Genomic DNA, 17,759 nt, shown 5'->3' on the forward strand with positions numbered 1-17,759 from the left:
CATCCACATGAGCCGCAGCTGGTGGGAGTAACGTCTGAGTGGAGCCACATCTTACGCAGAGGGAGGTTCTAGGGGCAGCAGGTAGTGTCTGTGACGTCAGAGGGGCTGGTCCAAAGCCCGCCACATGTGCTGAGCCTGAGGGAGGGGGCCACACAGTGCTGGCTCCATCCCAGGCCAGGGCAGGGTGCATGCACTGAGTGCAAGCTGGAGTCACTACTCGAGTAAATGGTCAATTTTCGTTGGTGTTTTCCTTCTTTTCCGGGGCTCAGCATATAGCTGAATTTGTGTAAGTAAGCATATGATGCGACTCCACAATTAAAAGGTAATTCTAGAAAATCCCAACTATATAAAGTTGCCTTTTCTAACAAAGCAGAAGTTACAGAGTCTGTTCCTTTGATTAGCAAACATTGGACTGGGAGCCTACTTCGTGCTAGGCATTATGTCAGATAATTCTCTACAGCTCTAAGAAAAATTTAAACCTAGTATAACAAAAATTTTGGTGGTTCAATTTTTCTCTCCAAGCGTATTTGGAAATTTTAATTTACGAGAACTACAAAGGCCCCAAAGGAAACAATCTTCTTCCCCTTCCCCCAACCACTTAGCACTCACTCACTGAGTCCCCTTCTCAGACACTATGGTAAAAGGCTCTAAACAACACCTAACTGGTTGTAAGAAGACACTTTATAAAAAAACCCCATGAGTTATTACTTATGAAAAATATTCATGTAAACCACAATGAAGGGCAACTCTAAGAGAAGTGCAAACCAGCTGACTCTGACAAAGGAGGTGGTTTCTGAGTTGTTGACAAAGGTGGGTTCTGGAAGAGGCTAGGAGTGTGTGGGTGAGCAGACCTGGCTGGCCCCAACGTTTCCCCACCGACTGTTCCAAACCCAAGTGTGACTTGAAGCTTGTAAATAACCCAGATCTTTGAAATGTAACAGTCTCTTGTCAATAATCACCTCAAGCTACATAGTGCACCCCAAGATGTTAAATGCTGGTAAAGTGGTATTTTATTTACTTATTTATTTATTTTTTGCTTTTTAGGGTGCACCTGAGGTATTGGAGGTTTTCCAGGCTAGGGATGGAATTGGAGCTGTAGCCGTCAGCCCACACCACAGCCACAGCAACGAAGGATCCAAGCTGCATCTGTGATCTATACCAGCTCATGGTAACACCAAATCCTTAAGCCAGAACAAGGCCAGAATTGAACCTGCATCCTCATGGATACTATTTGGATTCGTTTCCGCCGCGCCACCATGGGAACTCCAAATGCTGGTAAAGTGATATTTTATAAGTCAAAATGACAGGGGAGCAAAATCAGTCTCTGTATTGATTATACAACATTATGCACCTGCACACTGAGGCACTGAGGTCTACCTTTATAACAACCCCTCAAAGATTCAACATGGGATTAAAAAGATGCTTTGCTGGGAGTCAATATTGACATTTTTACTGCGATTATGTTAAGAGCAGTCCTTATCTTTTGGAGATACCTGCTATCACCCTGATGGATAAAATGCCATGATTTTGGGATCTGTTTCAGAATATTCTTGGGGTGGGCTGGAGTGAGACTTATAGATAAGATTAGCCCTGAGGTTGGCCATGGGGCTGGATGCTGAGCTCTTGCTTGTGGGGTGGGATGTGATTATTATACCATGCTCTGTTTTTGTACTCTTGTAATTTTCCATAGGAAAAAAATTTCATAATATTAACCCTTTATTGCCTTTAGAAATATGGTCTCTTGAATAGAGTCAAAGCAACGTTTAAAAGGAGAGAAAAATCCAGTGAAACAAAATTACTCAAGATAACTTGGGCCAAAGTATATCACAAAATAATTATAAAATTATTACTCCTAAACAATCTCTTCCTCCAAAAAAAGCATGCAACCAACAAATATATTAAATGAGAACTTCTGGAACACAGCGCAATGCACACCAACTACAGTGCCAAAGAGCACCATTAAATGATATATACTTTTTTTTTTGTCTTTTTTAGGGCCACACCCTTGGCATATGGAAGTTCCCAGGCTAGGGGTCGAATCAGAGCTGCAGCTGCAGATCTACACCACAGCCACAGCAATGTGATATCCTAGCCGCATCTGTGACCTATGCCATAGCTCAAGGCAATGCCGGATCCTTAACCCACTAAGCAAGGCCGAGGGTCAAACCCTCAACCTCATGGATACTAGTCAGGTTTGTTAACTGCTAAGCCATGATGGGAACTCCAACATATACTTTAAAGTGATTTAACAAAAAACTGATATGCTGAGTCTACAGGTCTCACCTCACTTAGCATTTGCAACCCCAGGAGGAGACTAATACTATTAGGCCTCCCCATTTACAGTTAAGGAAACAAAGGCTAAAAAGGGCAAGTAACTCCCAGTGTAGCTCAGTGAGAAAGCAGGGGATTTGGATTATTTCCTTTGTATAATTTTTTAGTTATACCACTACTGCTTCTACCTAGAATCTTATTTGCAAATCACATCACAACACAGTAAAAGCACTTCCTAAGCCTTCAACCATTTCCCATGGTGTTAAGAATGAAGCCCAAGTCCTGGCCCTGCCCTTTGCCTGGAGCCTTCGCCCTCTTCTTAGGCCTGGACTTTCTCCCTCGTGGAGTCTCACCTAGATGAAGCCTCTCCTCAGGGAGGCTCTGCAGGACTAGCCAGCTGATGGGGCCAGGCCAAGGGGGACTGATGTTCAGGGAATAACTGTGACTAGTCCTACATCTTCCCCATCAAATATACTTCCATTCTTAAGGGACTGAGTTTTATTACTTTTAACTTCTAAAGTGATATATGCTCTCTACAGAAATTTTATTTTCCACAGCTCATCATGCAAACTTTATTTTTTTCCTACGGGAAATTGTAGAAACATAAGGGAGCAAAATGAAAGACCAACTGCAATTCAGATACGGGAAAAAAATGATCTGAACATAATCAGGAGATTCCAAGACATGGACCTGTGTGTGTGTACAAGACACGAGAAATGGGACCATGCTTTACAGTTTTAGAGCCTACTGTTTTCACTTAATAAGCAACATCTTTCCATGTCAACATGGATCATTTTAATAAATGGCAATATTATTTCTTAGTATGGACATGCCAATTTATTTCAGTCTCCATCACTGTTCCCAATTTTATGTATTTTTTTCTTTTCTTTTTCCTTCTTTTTAGGGCTGCACCTGTAGCATGGAAGTTTCCAGGCTATGGGTTGAAGTGTAGCTACAGATCTACGCCACAGCCACACCAGGTCCTTCACTCACTGGGTGAAGCCAGGGATGGAACCCACATCCTCACGAACACTATGTCAAGTTCTTAACCTGCTGAGCCACAACAGGAAGTCCCCAACTTTATATTTTTAAGAGCTCGTAAGCCTTGTGATGAATGAATACTTGGTGGAGACACCAAGGTGAGGCAGATGTTTCTAGGAGCAGGGGGGTGTGCACATTTAGTTTGGTACTGTCATCGGGCTGCCTCCTCTAAAGAGGCCTTGCCAACAACCCACAAAGACGGATGTGTGAGGGTCCTGCTGCCCACACCCTATTACTTTAAAAAATTTTCATAGACCATCTACTTTTCATCTTGTGTGAACTATCTTTTCATATCCTCTGTTTTTCTGCTGCAGTGGATTTTTTTTCTTATTGATTTTTAAGAACTCTTTCTATAGCAAGGATTTTGACCTTCTGTTATATTAGCAATCACTGCCATTCTGACATCTGAGTTTCAACTTCATACAGGCCCAGCTCCCATCAGACCTATTAATCTTTCTTTATCATTTACGGCTTCAATTCTTAGAAAGTCCTTTCCAATTCCAAGACTAGAAAAAAATTACTTTAATTTCTTCTACTTTTAGTGTTTTATTTTTCGAATTTAAATACTTTATCTGGAATCATTACTATTGTCAGATGTGATGTAACAGTCTTATCTTATTTTTTTCAAAATGGAGAGCCTGTTTTCCCAACATCAAATGCTTGTCATACTATAGAGCCTTTATCATAAACATCTCAGGAAATGCTGATGCTCTTCCAGCATCTGTTAATAAGACCGACTGTGATGGGAAGTTTTCTGGTGGGATGCTGTGTGGGGGCTGCTGGAAGAAGCCCACCCGCTCATCCCTGCTATCACTATCTTTCTAAACTGGCTTCAATCTCAGGTACTAACATCTTAATTTCTCAGTGACTGTGGCCTGTGGAGGCAAAGCTTTGTGGGGTTAAGGTACTGGGGCTCAAGAGCCTCCTAACTTTCTATCTGTAGGCTCTCGAGCAGCTTTAATCACACAGGCTTTTCTCTTTCTTGAGGGAAATTACCTTCACCATGACTCTGTCCTGGCCTGCCCGGTTTTCAGAGGTATTTCACTGACCAGTATTTTCTCAATTCTTTCAGGCCTACAGATCTGTCATTTTACTGTCTCTTTAGAGACAATTTTACCAATTTATATTTTCTTAAACAATTTTTTCAGTTGTTTTCAAATTTATTCAAATTCAGTTATGTGTATTATCCTTGTGTACTTTAAAATACCTGTTTTTTCTTTCATTCATCATGTTGTGTATTTGTATTTGCTTTTTTTCTGTAGTAAACTTGTACAACGATAGTATGTTTTACTAGTCTTGTATTATCTTCTCACTAATTTCTGCTTTTTTACTGATTCTCCCCTCCTGCTTTCCTTAGATGCATTTTATAGTTTCTTCCTAGGTTCTTAAGTTGAATGCTTGTTTTGTTTTTATTTTTCTTTACCAACTTAAGAATATAAGGATGTACTAGGTTTTTAAGTTTTCACTGCATTTGATAATTTTTTAATAAGAAATATTCTCACTGTCCTCACTTTCTTTAATTATTTCAGAGTGTCGACGTGTCTGCAAAAATCTTTTTGCTCCAGCATTTAGAATATTTTCATTCAAAAATTCAGGCAGACCTTCATTACCTGGCATTTAATGCAAGAGATGTAAGTTTGATGTGCCAACCTCCTTTTTCTCCCCTGTGGAGGACAACCTGCCTATTTTTCTATCTGGATGCTTTTTCTTCCATCTCTATCCCTTTCCTTGGAAATCTGAGGAAAACGTTGAACTTGTCTTCTCATCCAACTAATTTTTAGTGCTTTCACTATATTTTAAAAGTTGGCAGTCTTTTTCTGAATAGTCTTTTCCAGATGTCAGACTATCGGCTACACTAATTTCATATCTTTAATTCTGTGAGAAGACAAATTGGAGATTAACAAAATTCTCCTGGAACTTGGTCACCCTATTTCTAAGGGGCCCATGTGCTCCAAGGCTCAGAAGTACATCCCTCTGAACCCCTGCCTCTTGGCAGGTGCTGTGACTCTGCCTCTTCAGCTTGATAGAAGATGTGCAGCCCTGAGGTGTCGCAGGTGCAGACAGCAGGAGGAGGGTGGCCCTAGTGCTGTTTCAGCTGCCTACTCAGAAGAAGGTCATGGGAGTGTGGAGGGAGCTCCAGTGTGGCCACAGCCCTGGCTGAGAAGCTGGCCCACTGCACCATCCACACCCTGTGGGGGTCCTGATGCTCCCTGGTTGCTCCTGACTTTCCCGACCTTCTGCCCACCCCCTTCTCTGCCTGACAGTGGGTTCCCCAGGAGGTCACTGCCACTGAGTTCCCGAATGTCTTTCTCTCCCATGTGGGAAGACAACTAAATTCCAGGGGGGCTGGCTTGTCCTTCTGAACATGAAGAGTGCCTCTCCCATTTCTGTTCTGTCTGCTATTCCTTCAGTTATTTCACTGAGAGTCTGAAGGTGGCTGGGAAGGGTGAGAGTAAATATGTGCTCAGGTAACTCCTGGACTGAGAGGCTCAAAGATACTTTGATGCTTTCCTAAAACAATGAAGTTTGCTAGTCATTCACCTCATCACTATCTATCAAAAAAAGGCATCTCTATGCAAAGAAAAGGGCTTCTCACACACAATCTCAGCCCATCCCTCATGATGCCGCATCTCCGCTGCCTTCCCTTTACCCTGGGTGCTTGTCCTGCAGCACCGGAGAGTACCGCCCCTTTCCTGTCACAGCTCTGCTTCAGGCCTTCTGCTCCACCCAAAACCTCACACATGGTTCCTTGGCCTCATCCCTTCACACTCTCAACAGACTGGATAAGGTGGTTCCTCTGATCTAACCTGTAAGATGTGTAGTTCCCCTGCTGGAAGCCCCAGGACCCGCTGGGAGGGCAAATCCCCCATGAACTGGTCACAGCAACCTTTGCATGTGCACCCCACTTCACACCGAGTCCCTCAGGCCACTTCCTGTCTCTGAACCTGCCACTTGGCTCAGACTGCACCACCTCAGCTTGGGAGCACGTCTGTCTCTGGCTCAGACCTCCGCCCTGCATGGCTGTTCCTGTTCCCGCCAGGGGACTTGCGTTCCTACACATGTCCTACCATATGGCGCTCCGACAGCATGCCTGTGTCAGCTTTTCTTCCCTTCTGTTTATGTTTGCTGTTTTCTTCATGTATGTCCGTCCTGGTGGATGACACTCCCCCCAGGAACACAAAAGGTAACTGAAATGCAGCAGCGAGTGAAGTGCTACCTTGTAGAGTGAAGTACAACTTGAAGGGACTTGCTTTAATAAATAAAGAAAACTAATTCCATTGGTACAACAGTTTGCATACAGTTTCAGAAGTCCAACGGGGTCAGAACATTATTTGAAAAATTATAAACACTCCCATTAAAATTGCTACAACAGGCTGTTAAACAAACGTATACCTAGATAAGCTGATAACCAAATGACCTCAAACTGGAAATTAGGAAAGGACTATGCAGTAAGCAAGTTTGGTTACAGCACCTTAAAAGGGGCAGCCCTTCCCTCCTGCCCTGTGGTTAAAGGCAACTGACCTCAAGGGGTCCAGAGGTCTTCCTTGCTAATCTGAAGTGCCACCTACAAGGTACAAGGTCAAGACTGGAACTCAGCAGCAAGGGCAGCGTACCTTTCACCAGCTTCCCGTCTGGGACGGCTTTGCTAGTAGATGATGCCTCCTTCTTCCCCGAGGAGCTGCTTCTGCCCCCTGCATCGGCCACGTCTTCAGACACAGCATCCTCCCCAGTGTCACTCGGCTTTTCAGGGGCAGACTCTGCAGGAGCCTCTTCTGGTGCTGACACAGCCTGCAGAGAGGAAACATGACTGAGCTGTCCCATGGGAGATCATGCAGAGTTTGTCAGAAAGGATGTGCAGGACACATACAAGCCTATGTCACTCTCTACCAAAATAGGTTTTAAAAAAATATTAGAGGAGTTCCCGTCATGGCACAAGGGAAACGAATCCGACTAGGAACCATGAGGTTGCAGGTTTGATCCCTGGCCTTGCTCAGTGGATTAAGGATCTGGTGTTGCCATGAGCTATGGTGTAGGTCACAGACGTGGCTTGGATCTGGTGTTGCTATGGCTCTGGTGCAGGCCAGCAGCTAAAGCTCCGATTAGACCCCTAGCCTGGGAATCTCCGTATGCCCTGGGTGCGGACCTAAAAAGATAAAAGACAAAAGACAAAAAAAAAAAAAAAAAAGAGTGTCCATGTAATGAGAAGATGAGAATGCAGGCAGAAGAAAGGATTATAAGGACTGCAAGCAATGCTTCTAACAGGTACCTAGGAACCAAGTGTAAGGAAATGTGCAAGGAAGAAAGATGCTGGGGGAGCTGTTGGCAGGCAGTGCTAGAGGACAAAGGTTGGACAAGCACAGGACAAATGGTACAGCATCAGCACATCAGCAGGGAGCTCCCATGGGCACACTTTCTACATTTAAGTACATGTTAATACAACAGAAGTATAGGATGCGGCTTCCTCCAAAGGGAGTCAAAAATTAATACCCAACCAAAACATCAAATACTTGAAGAGACAGGGTTTGCTTTTTTGTTTTTTTGGTTTTTTTTGCTTAGAGCATGTTGGACAAATGATTATCAATGAACTATGAATATGGGTCAAAGATTTCAACAGATCTAAAGCAAGAGAGACAGGGAAAGTTAAATTCAGCAAGTATAGGGCATATATTACACCTAAAAGCAACAAGCCCTATTATTACACACACTGCAAATAGACAGTTCTTCCCAGACAAGTACCTGTGTGCTCTCACCCCCTTCTTTCTGGAGGAAGAACTGCTTCTTAAACTCATAATAGGCATTATACTGGTGCCATGGCTGCAGGAACTCGAACCTGGGAACAGAAAAGGGGATAGGTCAGCCAACAAGACATACTCGCCTGCTGCAACACACCTCGGCTCCGAGTGACCGTGCCTGCTGCTAGCAAGACGCTGCTCTAACTCTTCAGTGACCAGCCCTAATGGTCTCAACAATCTCTCGCAGGAGCTACGACCACCCTTGCCATGTAATAGGCCTCAGAGACTGAGGTGGGGAGGTCAGAGCGCTGGTCCTCGGTCACACATTTCACGTTGCAACCCTAGCATGAACATTCTTTGATTAAAAAAAACAAAGTGAAGTGTGTATCTGAATTTCCACAGTCTGCTTGAAAAGCATGAATTTCAGCCTTTTATTTTAGGTAGCTTCAACATTTAAAAAAAACCAAAGCAAAACCAACTATACAAACAAAAAACAGGAAACAACAACCGAAAAAAAAAAAAACCCACCAGCTCAGCACTCTTTTAACATAAGAGTTAAAAATATTTTTAAAAAGAAAAGAATTATGAGGCTAAATTAACCCACATAAAATCCTTTACCTCACCTTTGATCATTCTTGGCACGAACGCTGGTCTCAAATTTAAGGCCGTTCCTGGCCACGTACTCAGCCAGCTTGTCAATCACGGGCTGGATGTCGGGGGGCGGGGGGATGATGGCAGCCACAGGAGCAAGTGCACTGTAGAGAAGAGCTTGGTCACACCGGCAGCACCAGGCCCTCTTCCAGATCCCCGCAGGAAGGGGGTCGGGCCAGTGGCTGCTGCAGGGGGCCCTCAGTGTCTCAGTTCATGCTAGCACGTAAATCACACACAGACAGGGAAGCTCTTTATCCGAGAGGACTTGTGCTATAGAAAACTAATCAAAGTCAGTCTATTTGAAACAGGGACTGAAACATCACTGCCAATGGTGAAAACAGTGGCTTTACTCAAAATGACAAGTGAGGACATGAAAACAGGTTCATCTTTGTCTTCCTCACATTTCCCTCCAATTGCTAATTCTTAGAAGCAACCAAGAATAAATCAAGTGTGGGCTGTTGTCATATAAAAAAAGAAAAAAAAAAGAATGCTGGCTAGCATGATTCATCACCCTTCGTTTCACATTTGACTTTCTCAGCCTGAACAGAAAGTAGGTCATTTTTGCAGATGCCCACGTGTCCTGTCTTAACTTCTTGAGCATCTTTGCAGCTGCAGACAGTCCAGTGCCTCTGAAGTGCTCAACCACCCAGAAACTCAGAGCCCAACTCCATGCCACCCAGGGCAGGTGCTAGGGGTCCAGTTCTGGCCTTGCTGGCTCTGACATTCAGTGTTAGCTGGGTTGATGGCCAGATCTCCATCTGCCAACAGCTTATGAGATTCACTTGCATCAATTTTATGAAATCCTGCATTTTTTTTGCAAATAACTTGGCTTCACTTCACACTGCTTTTGCCTGCTCTGCCCAACTGAGATGTCAATACAGCATAAGAACAGATGAGGGAAGCACTGAGGAAAATGGTGTAGGGCGCTAACTGGGCATGAATTTTCTAAGTGGGTAGACTCACTGCTGCAAGTGTTTATGTCATGACCATTTCTGTTGCCCTATTAGCCCTGTAACCTAGATAATAAATATTCAGAGAGATAACAGATGCCCTCTCTGTAACCCACATTATAAAGATGTGGGCATCTGCAAACCACAAACACAGGTGTGCAGGTGACCACAGAAGTGACATTGTTGTACCTTGTGGTGATGGTGGTGGAGGTCACCCCACTACTCGTCTCCGCTGTGGTTGGGGGGGGCGGTGGTGTGGTCCCTGGGGGGGGCGGGGCAGTGGCTGTCACTCCGGCAGAGCTGGACACGGCCACCCCAGCGGGCAGGGTGCTGTAGTAAGTGGCCACATCAACCCCCGGAGGGGGAGGTGCCAGGCAGTAGGTGCCGTCTGGCAGCATGTAGTAGCTGTAGTACATGGCGGCCACCGTTGCTGTGAAAAGACACATTTGGGTAGCGTGAGAGTGGCACATGACAGGCTAGTTGGTGAGCATCCACAATGCAATGAGAAGGGACACATTTCTGAGTGTAATGCCACTTCTGTCCGTGGTCAACCACATCATTTTCTATATCTTTCTGATATAAGAACAGCTGCCCAGGTGACCCACAATTTGGAAGAATCAGCCAATGTCCAGACACACACCCAGGGACACAGGAAAGTGCACGGGGACACTCAAAGCAGCCCAGTGTGGACCTGCCAACACAAATGGATGTCCTCCCTAACTTCAGCATGTGCAGATCAGGACTAAGTACCCTCCCTGTTCAGCAGCCCCAGCTTCCCCTCCTGTGTGGCCTGTGAGGTGATCAGAGTTGAGAACTAAACACTGTTTGCTGGTTTCCCCATTTGACACCAACACTCCATTCTCTATGCCCCTACTTTTCTCATTTAAACATTCATCTTGGCATAAGTTGTAGCGATGTTTTTTTGATGTCAGTCTCCCAAGACAATAGAAATAAAAGCAAAAATAAACTCATGGGTCCTAATCAACTTACAAGCTTTTGCAAAACAAAGGAAGCCACTAACAAAATGAAGAGACAACCTGCAGACTCAGCGAAAATATTTGTAATTGATGTGATTGACAAGGGCTTCATTTCCAACCTATACAAAGACGTCATACAACTGAATTAACGAAAACAAACAACCTAATCAAAAAATGGGCAGAAGACCTGAATGAACATTTCTTCAAGGAAGACATACAGATGGCCAACAAGCACATGAAAAGATACTCAACGTGATTAATTATTAGACAAATGCAAAAACTACAATGAGGGATCACCTCACTCCAGTCAGAATGGCCATGATCAAAAAGTCTACAAATAACAAATGCTGGAGAGGGTGTGGAGAAAAGAGAGTCCTCCTACACTGTTGATGGCAAGGTAAACTGGTGCAGTTGCTATGGAAAACAGTAGGGAGGTTCCTTTAAAAACTAAAAATAGAACTACCATGTGATCCAGTAATCCCCCTCCTGGGCATCTATCCAGAGAAAACTATAATTTGAGGAGATCCATGCACCCCTAGTCACAACAGCCAAGACACAGAAGCAACCTCAATGTCCATCAATAGATGATTGGATAAAGATGTGGTTCATCTATACAATGGAATATGCAGCCATAAAAAGAATGAAATAATGCCAACTGCAGCAACATGGATGGACCTAGAGATTATCATACTAAGTGAAGTTAAGTCAAAGAACAATAACCATATGATTTTTGCCCATATGCCTCTGCCCAAGGGGTGAGAAGAAAGACCCCGGGAACTTGGTTATCTGAGGGACTGGATGGGAGCAGTGACTCCATTCTTCCCTTATATATGGAATCTAAAATATACAAATGAACTTTTAACAAAACAGAAACATACGTCGTGGCTCAGTGGTTAACGAACCCAACTTGTATCCATAAGGATGCGGGTTCAATCCCTGGCCTCAGTGGGTTAAGGATCCGACACTGGCATGAACTGTGGTGTAGATTGCAGATGTGGCTCAGATCCCACGTTGCTACAGCTGTGCTGTAAGCTGGTGGCTGTGTTGTAAGCCAGCAGCTGCAGCTCCGATTTGACCCCTAGCCTGGGAACCTCCATAAGTGGCAGGTGTGGCCCTAAAAAGACAAAAAACAAAAACAACCCCCCCCCAAATTAGATATACAAATGAACTTTATGCAAAACAGAAACATACTAACAGACATAGAAAACAAGTTTATGGTTACCAAAGGGGATAGTAAGGGGCAGAGGGGGATAAATTAGGAGTTTGGGATTAGGAGATACAAACTATTATATACAAAATAGACAACAAGGTCCTACTGTGTAGCATGGGGACTATATTCGGTACCTTATAATAAACCATAAAGGAAAGGAATATGAGAAAGAATATATATAACACATATATTAAGTGAATTTGATAAATGCAATATAAATACATACATACATATATAATAAATATCTGAATCACTCTGTTATACACCTGAAACTAATATAATCAACTAAGCTTCATTAAAAAAATAAACAAATATTCACCTTGGACATCACCACATCTACAAAGCTGTGCTGCTCTGTAACCATGCACGCCCCCACCTCAGCATGCAGATGTACTGCAATTTATTTAAACACCACCTGGAGTTCCCTGGTGGTGCAGCGGGTTAAGGACCTGGTGCTGCCATTGCTGTGCCCAGGGTCTGATCCCTGGCCTGGGAACTTCTGCCTGTTGAGATGCAGCCAAAAAAAGAAAGGGGAAAAAAGTCTCGATGGATACTGAAATCGTTTTGGGACTTTATTAACAGTGAAGTACAATAACTTCCTATATGTTTTGTGCACATACGCAAATGTCTGTAGGATGAAGCTCATTTTTTTAAACAATCAAAAGTTGTCTAAGTTTACTTATTTTTTATTTTTGGGAATCAAACCCAACAAAACCATGGATGATCCACTGATCTAATTAAGAATTTAAATATCTGATCCTGTTGTAGATAAGCAACTGGTTCTGATGACTGAGATTTATTTTCTTCTTCATTAGAGGATGGTGAAAGATTTTTCTAATTAAGGAATTTTATTTTGATTTCGATTTACTTTGAAACAAAAGCATTTACAAACAATGAAAGCTCTGCACTGACCATGGTTTCTGGTAATGCATGCCATGTGGGGGAGGTATCATCAGCACAGAAACTTAAAATTTCTCATTAACAGCCAGTTCCAGCATGGAATGACTGCATAGCTCACATGTGCTGCAGGCACATCCACAGCTGCCAACGACTCAGTTTGCATTAATTATGCATGTCTGAAGTCCCAAGTTGTGACCCTGGCTCCATGCTGTGCCCCGACCACCATTACACATGAACAACATCATCCCACATTTTCAAAGGAAGATATGTGGCCTCAACATCCTCTCTATGTGATCTTGGGCACAGAAACATTCAGATCATATCTCTGAAGGTGGCAGAGATGAGACCGTGTGAGAAGGCAGGAGGCTGCTGTCAGGAAAGGCAGTAACCCCAGCACTTAGCACGCAGAATCTGCCGGCTAGGGGTGGGGGAACAACTGATACGATGGTTCAGATAATAGCCTTTCCTGCCCTAATAAATTAGGCATTCGAATATGAGCAGAGGCCTCTGAGAGATCCCACATCATCCCTGGAGGAATGGAATCACTATTTCCACCCAGCCCCTTCAGATAACCAAGCTCCTGGGGTCTTTCTCCTCACCCTCCTGGCAGGGGCACCCCCTCCCCCAAAGGGAGGAGGAAACGAGGTGGCATCAGCAAGAGCAGAGTGTGACCCTGACCTTCCATAGAGAGCCTCCCCCCCACCCAAGTCCAAGTCCCAGGAGAGGGAAGAGCAAGTGCTGCCACTGGCCAAAGGGTCACAGCTCAAGGAAAGGACCAATACTCCACATCCTGGCCTGGACTGGCAGCCTTTTCGAAAAACAGACCAAATAAATTTAAAAACTGTAGCCACAACTGAAACATATGAATTCAAAAACAATGCAGTTTACAATTAAGTTTCAACTAATACTATGCATTATGCAACTGCAATTTAGTGCATTCTTCTATATAACAGAAGTGAATATATTATTTTCAAAATTGAGTATCACTTCTCTGAAAATACGAACATGCAGATTAACCATCAGTCTATGGCTTTTCTGAACTCCCATCACATTAAATAAAACAAAGTGCTAAAAATAGCCCTGCCAGCAAGACAGCAGATTTAACTCAGCTCACCCATTAGAAATATCTAAAAGCATTTGCTGAAACAGAAAAAAAAGTTAAAAATGCACAGTTGAGCTCACAAAGAGAAAAGGCTCCTTCTCTTAAGCCTTGAGCCACGTCTTAGGTGGACAGCAGGGATTCCCAAGATAGAGACAGAGGTGCGAGGGGAGAGACACATGGACGGACGGAATACACAGGACGCCTTCTCCCCTCTTACCCACGTGCTCTGAGTCCCTTCCAATAAATTCTAATTACACCCAGCAAAGATGAGTAGGAATTGGAAAGTGACCCTGAAGGCAATGAAATAGCCATGGCCTGATGAGCTCAGAATGCAGACATCCTGCTGCAAGGCACAAGCAGGGCACCACCGTAGCTGGGGACCCAGCGGTGAACCAGTTACCTTCCCTGTTTCTCCCAGGTCTCATGTCATGTGTGGAATGGCACAGATGAAAAGATCTCATGGAGAAGGTTCTTTCTGTCCTTTTCCCCAGATGTGGAGGCCCGAGGTGGATGTGACAGTGACAGAGCCAACCTTAACCTGAGAACCAGCCTGGCCTGCATCCCTCCCCTACCCCATCAATGGTAAGCAACGTTGTGCCCCCTCATTTTCCACCCTGGCACCTCCAGACAGTGTCTTCTGCTCCGTGAAGCCCCTAAGTTTCACTTCCAACAAACAACAAATGTCGGTGAGGGTATGGAGAAAAAGGACCCTCATACATTGGTGGTGGGAATGTAAATGGGTACAGCCAATGTGGAGACTGGTATGGAGGCTTCTTAGAAAACTAAAAATAAATATATACCCAAAAGAAATGAAAACACTCACTTGAAAAAGTATGTGCACCTTAATGTTCATAGTAGCGCTATTTACAGTAGCCAAGGCATGGAAGCAACCTAAAGTGGCCATCAACAGAGGAATGGATAAAGATGTGGTATGAATGTACAGTGGAATATAGTATTAATGGAACACTACATTGTAGTAGTAGTGGAATACTACTCAGCCATAACAAAGAATGAATAATGCCATTTGCAGCAGCATGGATGGAGCTGGGGATATTACCCTTAGTGATTTAAATCGGAGAAAAACAAGTATTGTATGATATCACTTATACATGGAATCTAAAAAATAAAATGAACTAGTGAATATAACAAAAAAAGAAATGGACTCAGATACAGAGAACAAACCAGTGGTTAGCAGTGGGGAGAGGGGAGGGGGGAGGGGGGAGGGGCAAGACAGGGGTAGGAGATTAAGAGATACAAACTACTATGTATAAAATACATAGGCTACAAGTATATATAATACAGGGAATACAGCCAATGTTTTATAATCACTATAAAGGGAGTATAAACTTTAGAAATTGTGACTCACTATGCTGTACACCTGTAACTTATATAATATTGTATAGCAGCTATACTACAATTTTAGAAAAGTTTTTACCTCTAGTGCAGTCTTGCAGCTCCTGCAGGCGTGCATACACCCTGGGGCAGTTCTCTGCAAACAGGGAACAGCTAATGCCCAGAGGGCAAAGCATCTTAAAAACAGTGACAGGTAACCTGCACAGCTCCCAGGAAAGAGCAGGCAATAGCTAAGTGTTAACAAGTGTAGCCAGCAGACAGCAAGGGGCTAGGTCTTCTAACACCCAGGTGCTGAGATATTCTGCAAGAACAGGAGCTGACACGCCCACACTACCTATCAGGGACCCGCTCTGAAGGGGTGCACTTGTCACTGCAGTGGGGCCTCTTGAAATCCTTGAATTGGAAACCCTTAAAATGATCACCAACTAGCATATCTGTGTTTTTGACATCAGCTCCTAACTCAGAAATTCTCAAAAATACTAAGTTTTGAGGACTCCTGGACCAGACAGAGGAAAGGACAGGCAGGGGTCTGGTTTTCCTGCGCTCACCAGACATGTTGGGGGGGGGGTGATGTGTGTGTGTGTGTGTATGTGTGTGTGCCCCCGTGCGCACGCGTGTGCGTGCAGCGTCTAAAGGCACCTGTGGTTCTGTCTTCCACTGGGTATCCATGACACAATGCTCCTGACTAGGTATGTCACTGTTCTTAGGGTTTTCTGTTGAATCTTCTGAGAGGGGATTGGGTTTTACATTAAGTGAAATGATGATGTGACCTTTTTTTGGTTATTTTTTTTGGCCACGGCTTACAGAACTTTCCAGGCCAGGGACTGAACCCACGCCACAGCAGGGACCTGAGTCACAGCATGGCAATGCCAGATCCTTAAATGCTGACTCCAGATAAATCCAAGAGAGAAATTTCAACAGGAACATACACTGCCTAAGGGAGGCACAGGTGTATAGAGAAATCAAGCTGCTTAAAAAGCACAAGGCACATCCTTAAACACCTTCCCGATACTGTGTGTGCAATGGGAGGTCAAGCCTGCCTAATTACCTTCCAAAGCCCTTCTATTCAACTGGTTTCTTGCAAAAACCAGAGCCAATTTACTGATATTTCTATGCGATCTTAATCTCATGTACATCTAACTCTCAGTCGAGACTAAGAGCACTGAAAGGGGTCCTGGAGACTAGAGGGCTGGTGGCAATCTGTCTGTCAATCCAGGGAAGATAAACATGTGTCTGCATTAAGAATGAAAACAACTGAGTTCTGTGGAGAAAAATAAGTATATTCTTTAAAATATGGATCTATTTTATTCACAGGAGACGGTGAATAAAGAAGGTGGCAGGGCCACTAGCTGGGCAGAGCTGGGGAGCAGTGAGGCCCACTTCCTGCCTCTGCCTGTATCCCTGGGACTCTTCTAATAAGTCTGATGGCTTTAAATCTTATTTATATTTGATGACTCTAGAACTGCTACCTCCTGCTCTGAGCTGAACTTGTATATCAACTGCCTACTCAACATGCACACTGGGACATCTCAAAACGTTTCAAATGGATCGTGCCCAGAACAGAGTTGTCCCCACACACCCGCTGTCTCCTGGCAAGTCCTGCCGTCTCACACCCCGCCTCCTCACAGTGAGTCTGCCTGGGCATTGTGGTTTCTCTCAGTCCCATAGCCGACTCCCTGGAATCAGCTCCCCTCTGACCATCACCCTAGAAGCTCCAGCACCCCCTTCCTAGGCCACACACCGTCATCCTTCTGCCAGGAACCCTCCTGCCTCAGGTCCCAGCCTCGTTCCCATTCTGTAGGCACCTGCCTCGTATGCCATCGCCCCCACCCCTCCCTCCAATGGGACTCGGCCTCCCCGTCTATGGCCACCAGCTCTGCTGACCGCCCACGGACTCTTGTCATTTCTGCGATGCCCTACAATGGAAGCATCTCTGTTCACAGCTATTCCCAGCATGGGATTACGGCAATGCCAGTCTGCTGAATGAATGTACAAGTCACGCTCAGAAGAACGGGAACTGCAATGGCATAGGACTTCTAAGAGGTGGTGGCCTAGAACCTTCCAAAATCTGAGGGACCACTATTCTGGGCCCACCCAAATTACCTACCATGCCCGAGGGCAGAATTAGGGCATTTTCAGACATTCTAGGATTTTAACAAACGGTCTTCCTGCATACCCTTTCTTGGCAAACTCCTGGAGGATGCGCTTCGGCAAAACACAGGAGTAAACCAATCAGAAGACCTGGCACTAACACAGGTCAGCAAGGAACAGAAGTCAGCAGAAAACCCTGGGCCGTATGCTGGGAATACAGCTGCTCCAGACTGGTGCCAGAGGCAGAAAGCTCAAGAGTCACAGCTGTCAGTCACCAAGACGGAGACTGTGAACGCAACAACCCATTTCCTCAGTGGTAAACGTGAAGACCTGCTTAGAAAGGTGGCACTGTTCAAAGGAGCCCAAGTCATCCACGTCTCTGCAGATGCTAAGCTAGAAGCAAAAGCAGTTCTGTCTGGGTGACTGCGTGGGCACCTGACAGCTGGACCCCTCTGACTCAGGTCATAACAGACAAGTTCA

At 44.5% G+C, this 17,759-nt stretch overlaps 1 protein-coding gene across 4 annotated transcripts in view; it reads right to left on the reverse strand.

Annotated features, from left to right (window-relative positions):
* The window catches only part of SFSWAP (splicing factor SWAP), a 77,505-nt gene that overhangs the window by 31,682 nt on the left and 28,064 nt on the right, over positions 1 to 17,759 (reverse strand). For all 4 annotated transcript variants that reach the window (XM_047762449.1, XM_047762448.1, XM_047762450.1 and 1 more), the window contains 4 exons: positions 9,836 to 10,076; positions 8,669 to 8,800; positions 8,050 to 8,143; positions 6,927 to 7,101 (listed from right to left, as the gene is read on the reverse strand). In XM_047762449.1, the coding sequence (XP_047618405.1) occupies positions 6,927 to 7,101; positions 8,050 to 8,143; positions 8,669 to 8,800; positions 9,836 to 10,076 (642 nt within the window). The remainder of the gene's footprint in view (positions 1 to 6,926; positions 7,102 to 8,049; positions 8,144 to 8,668; positions 8,801 to 9,835; positions 10,077 to 17,759) is intronic.

Source organism: Phacochoerus africanus, chromosome 15, assembly GCF_016906955.1.
Source record: "Phacochoerus africanus isolate WHEZ1 chromosome 15, ROS_Pafr_v1, whole genome shotgun sequence".
NCBI lineage: Eukaryota > Metazoa > Chordata > Mammalia > Artiodactyla > Suidae > Phacochoerus > Phacochoerus africanus.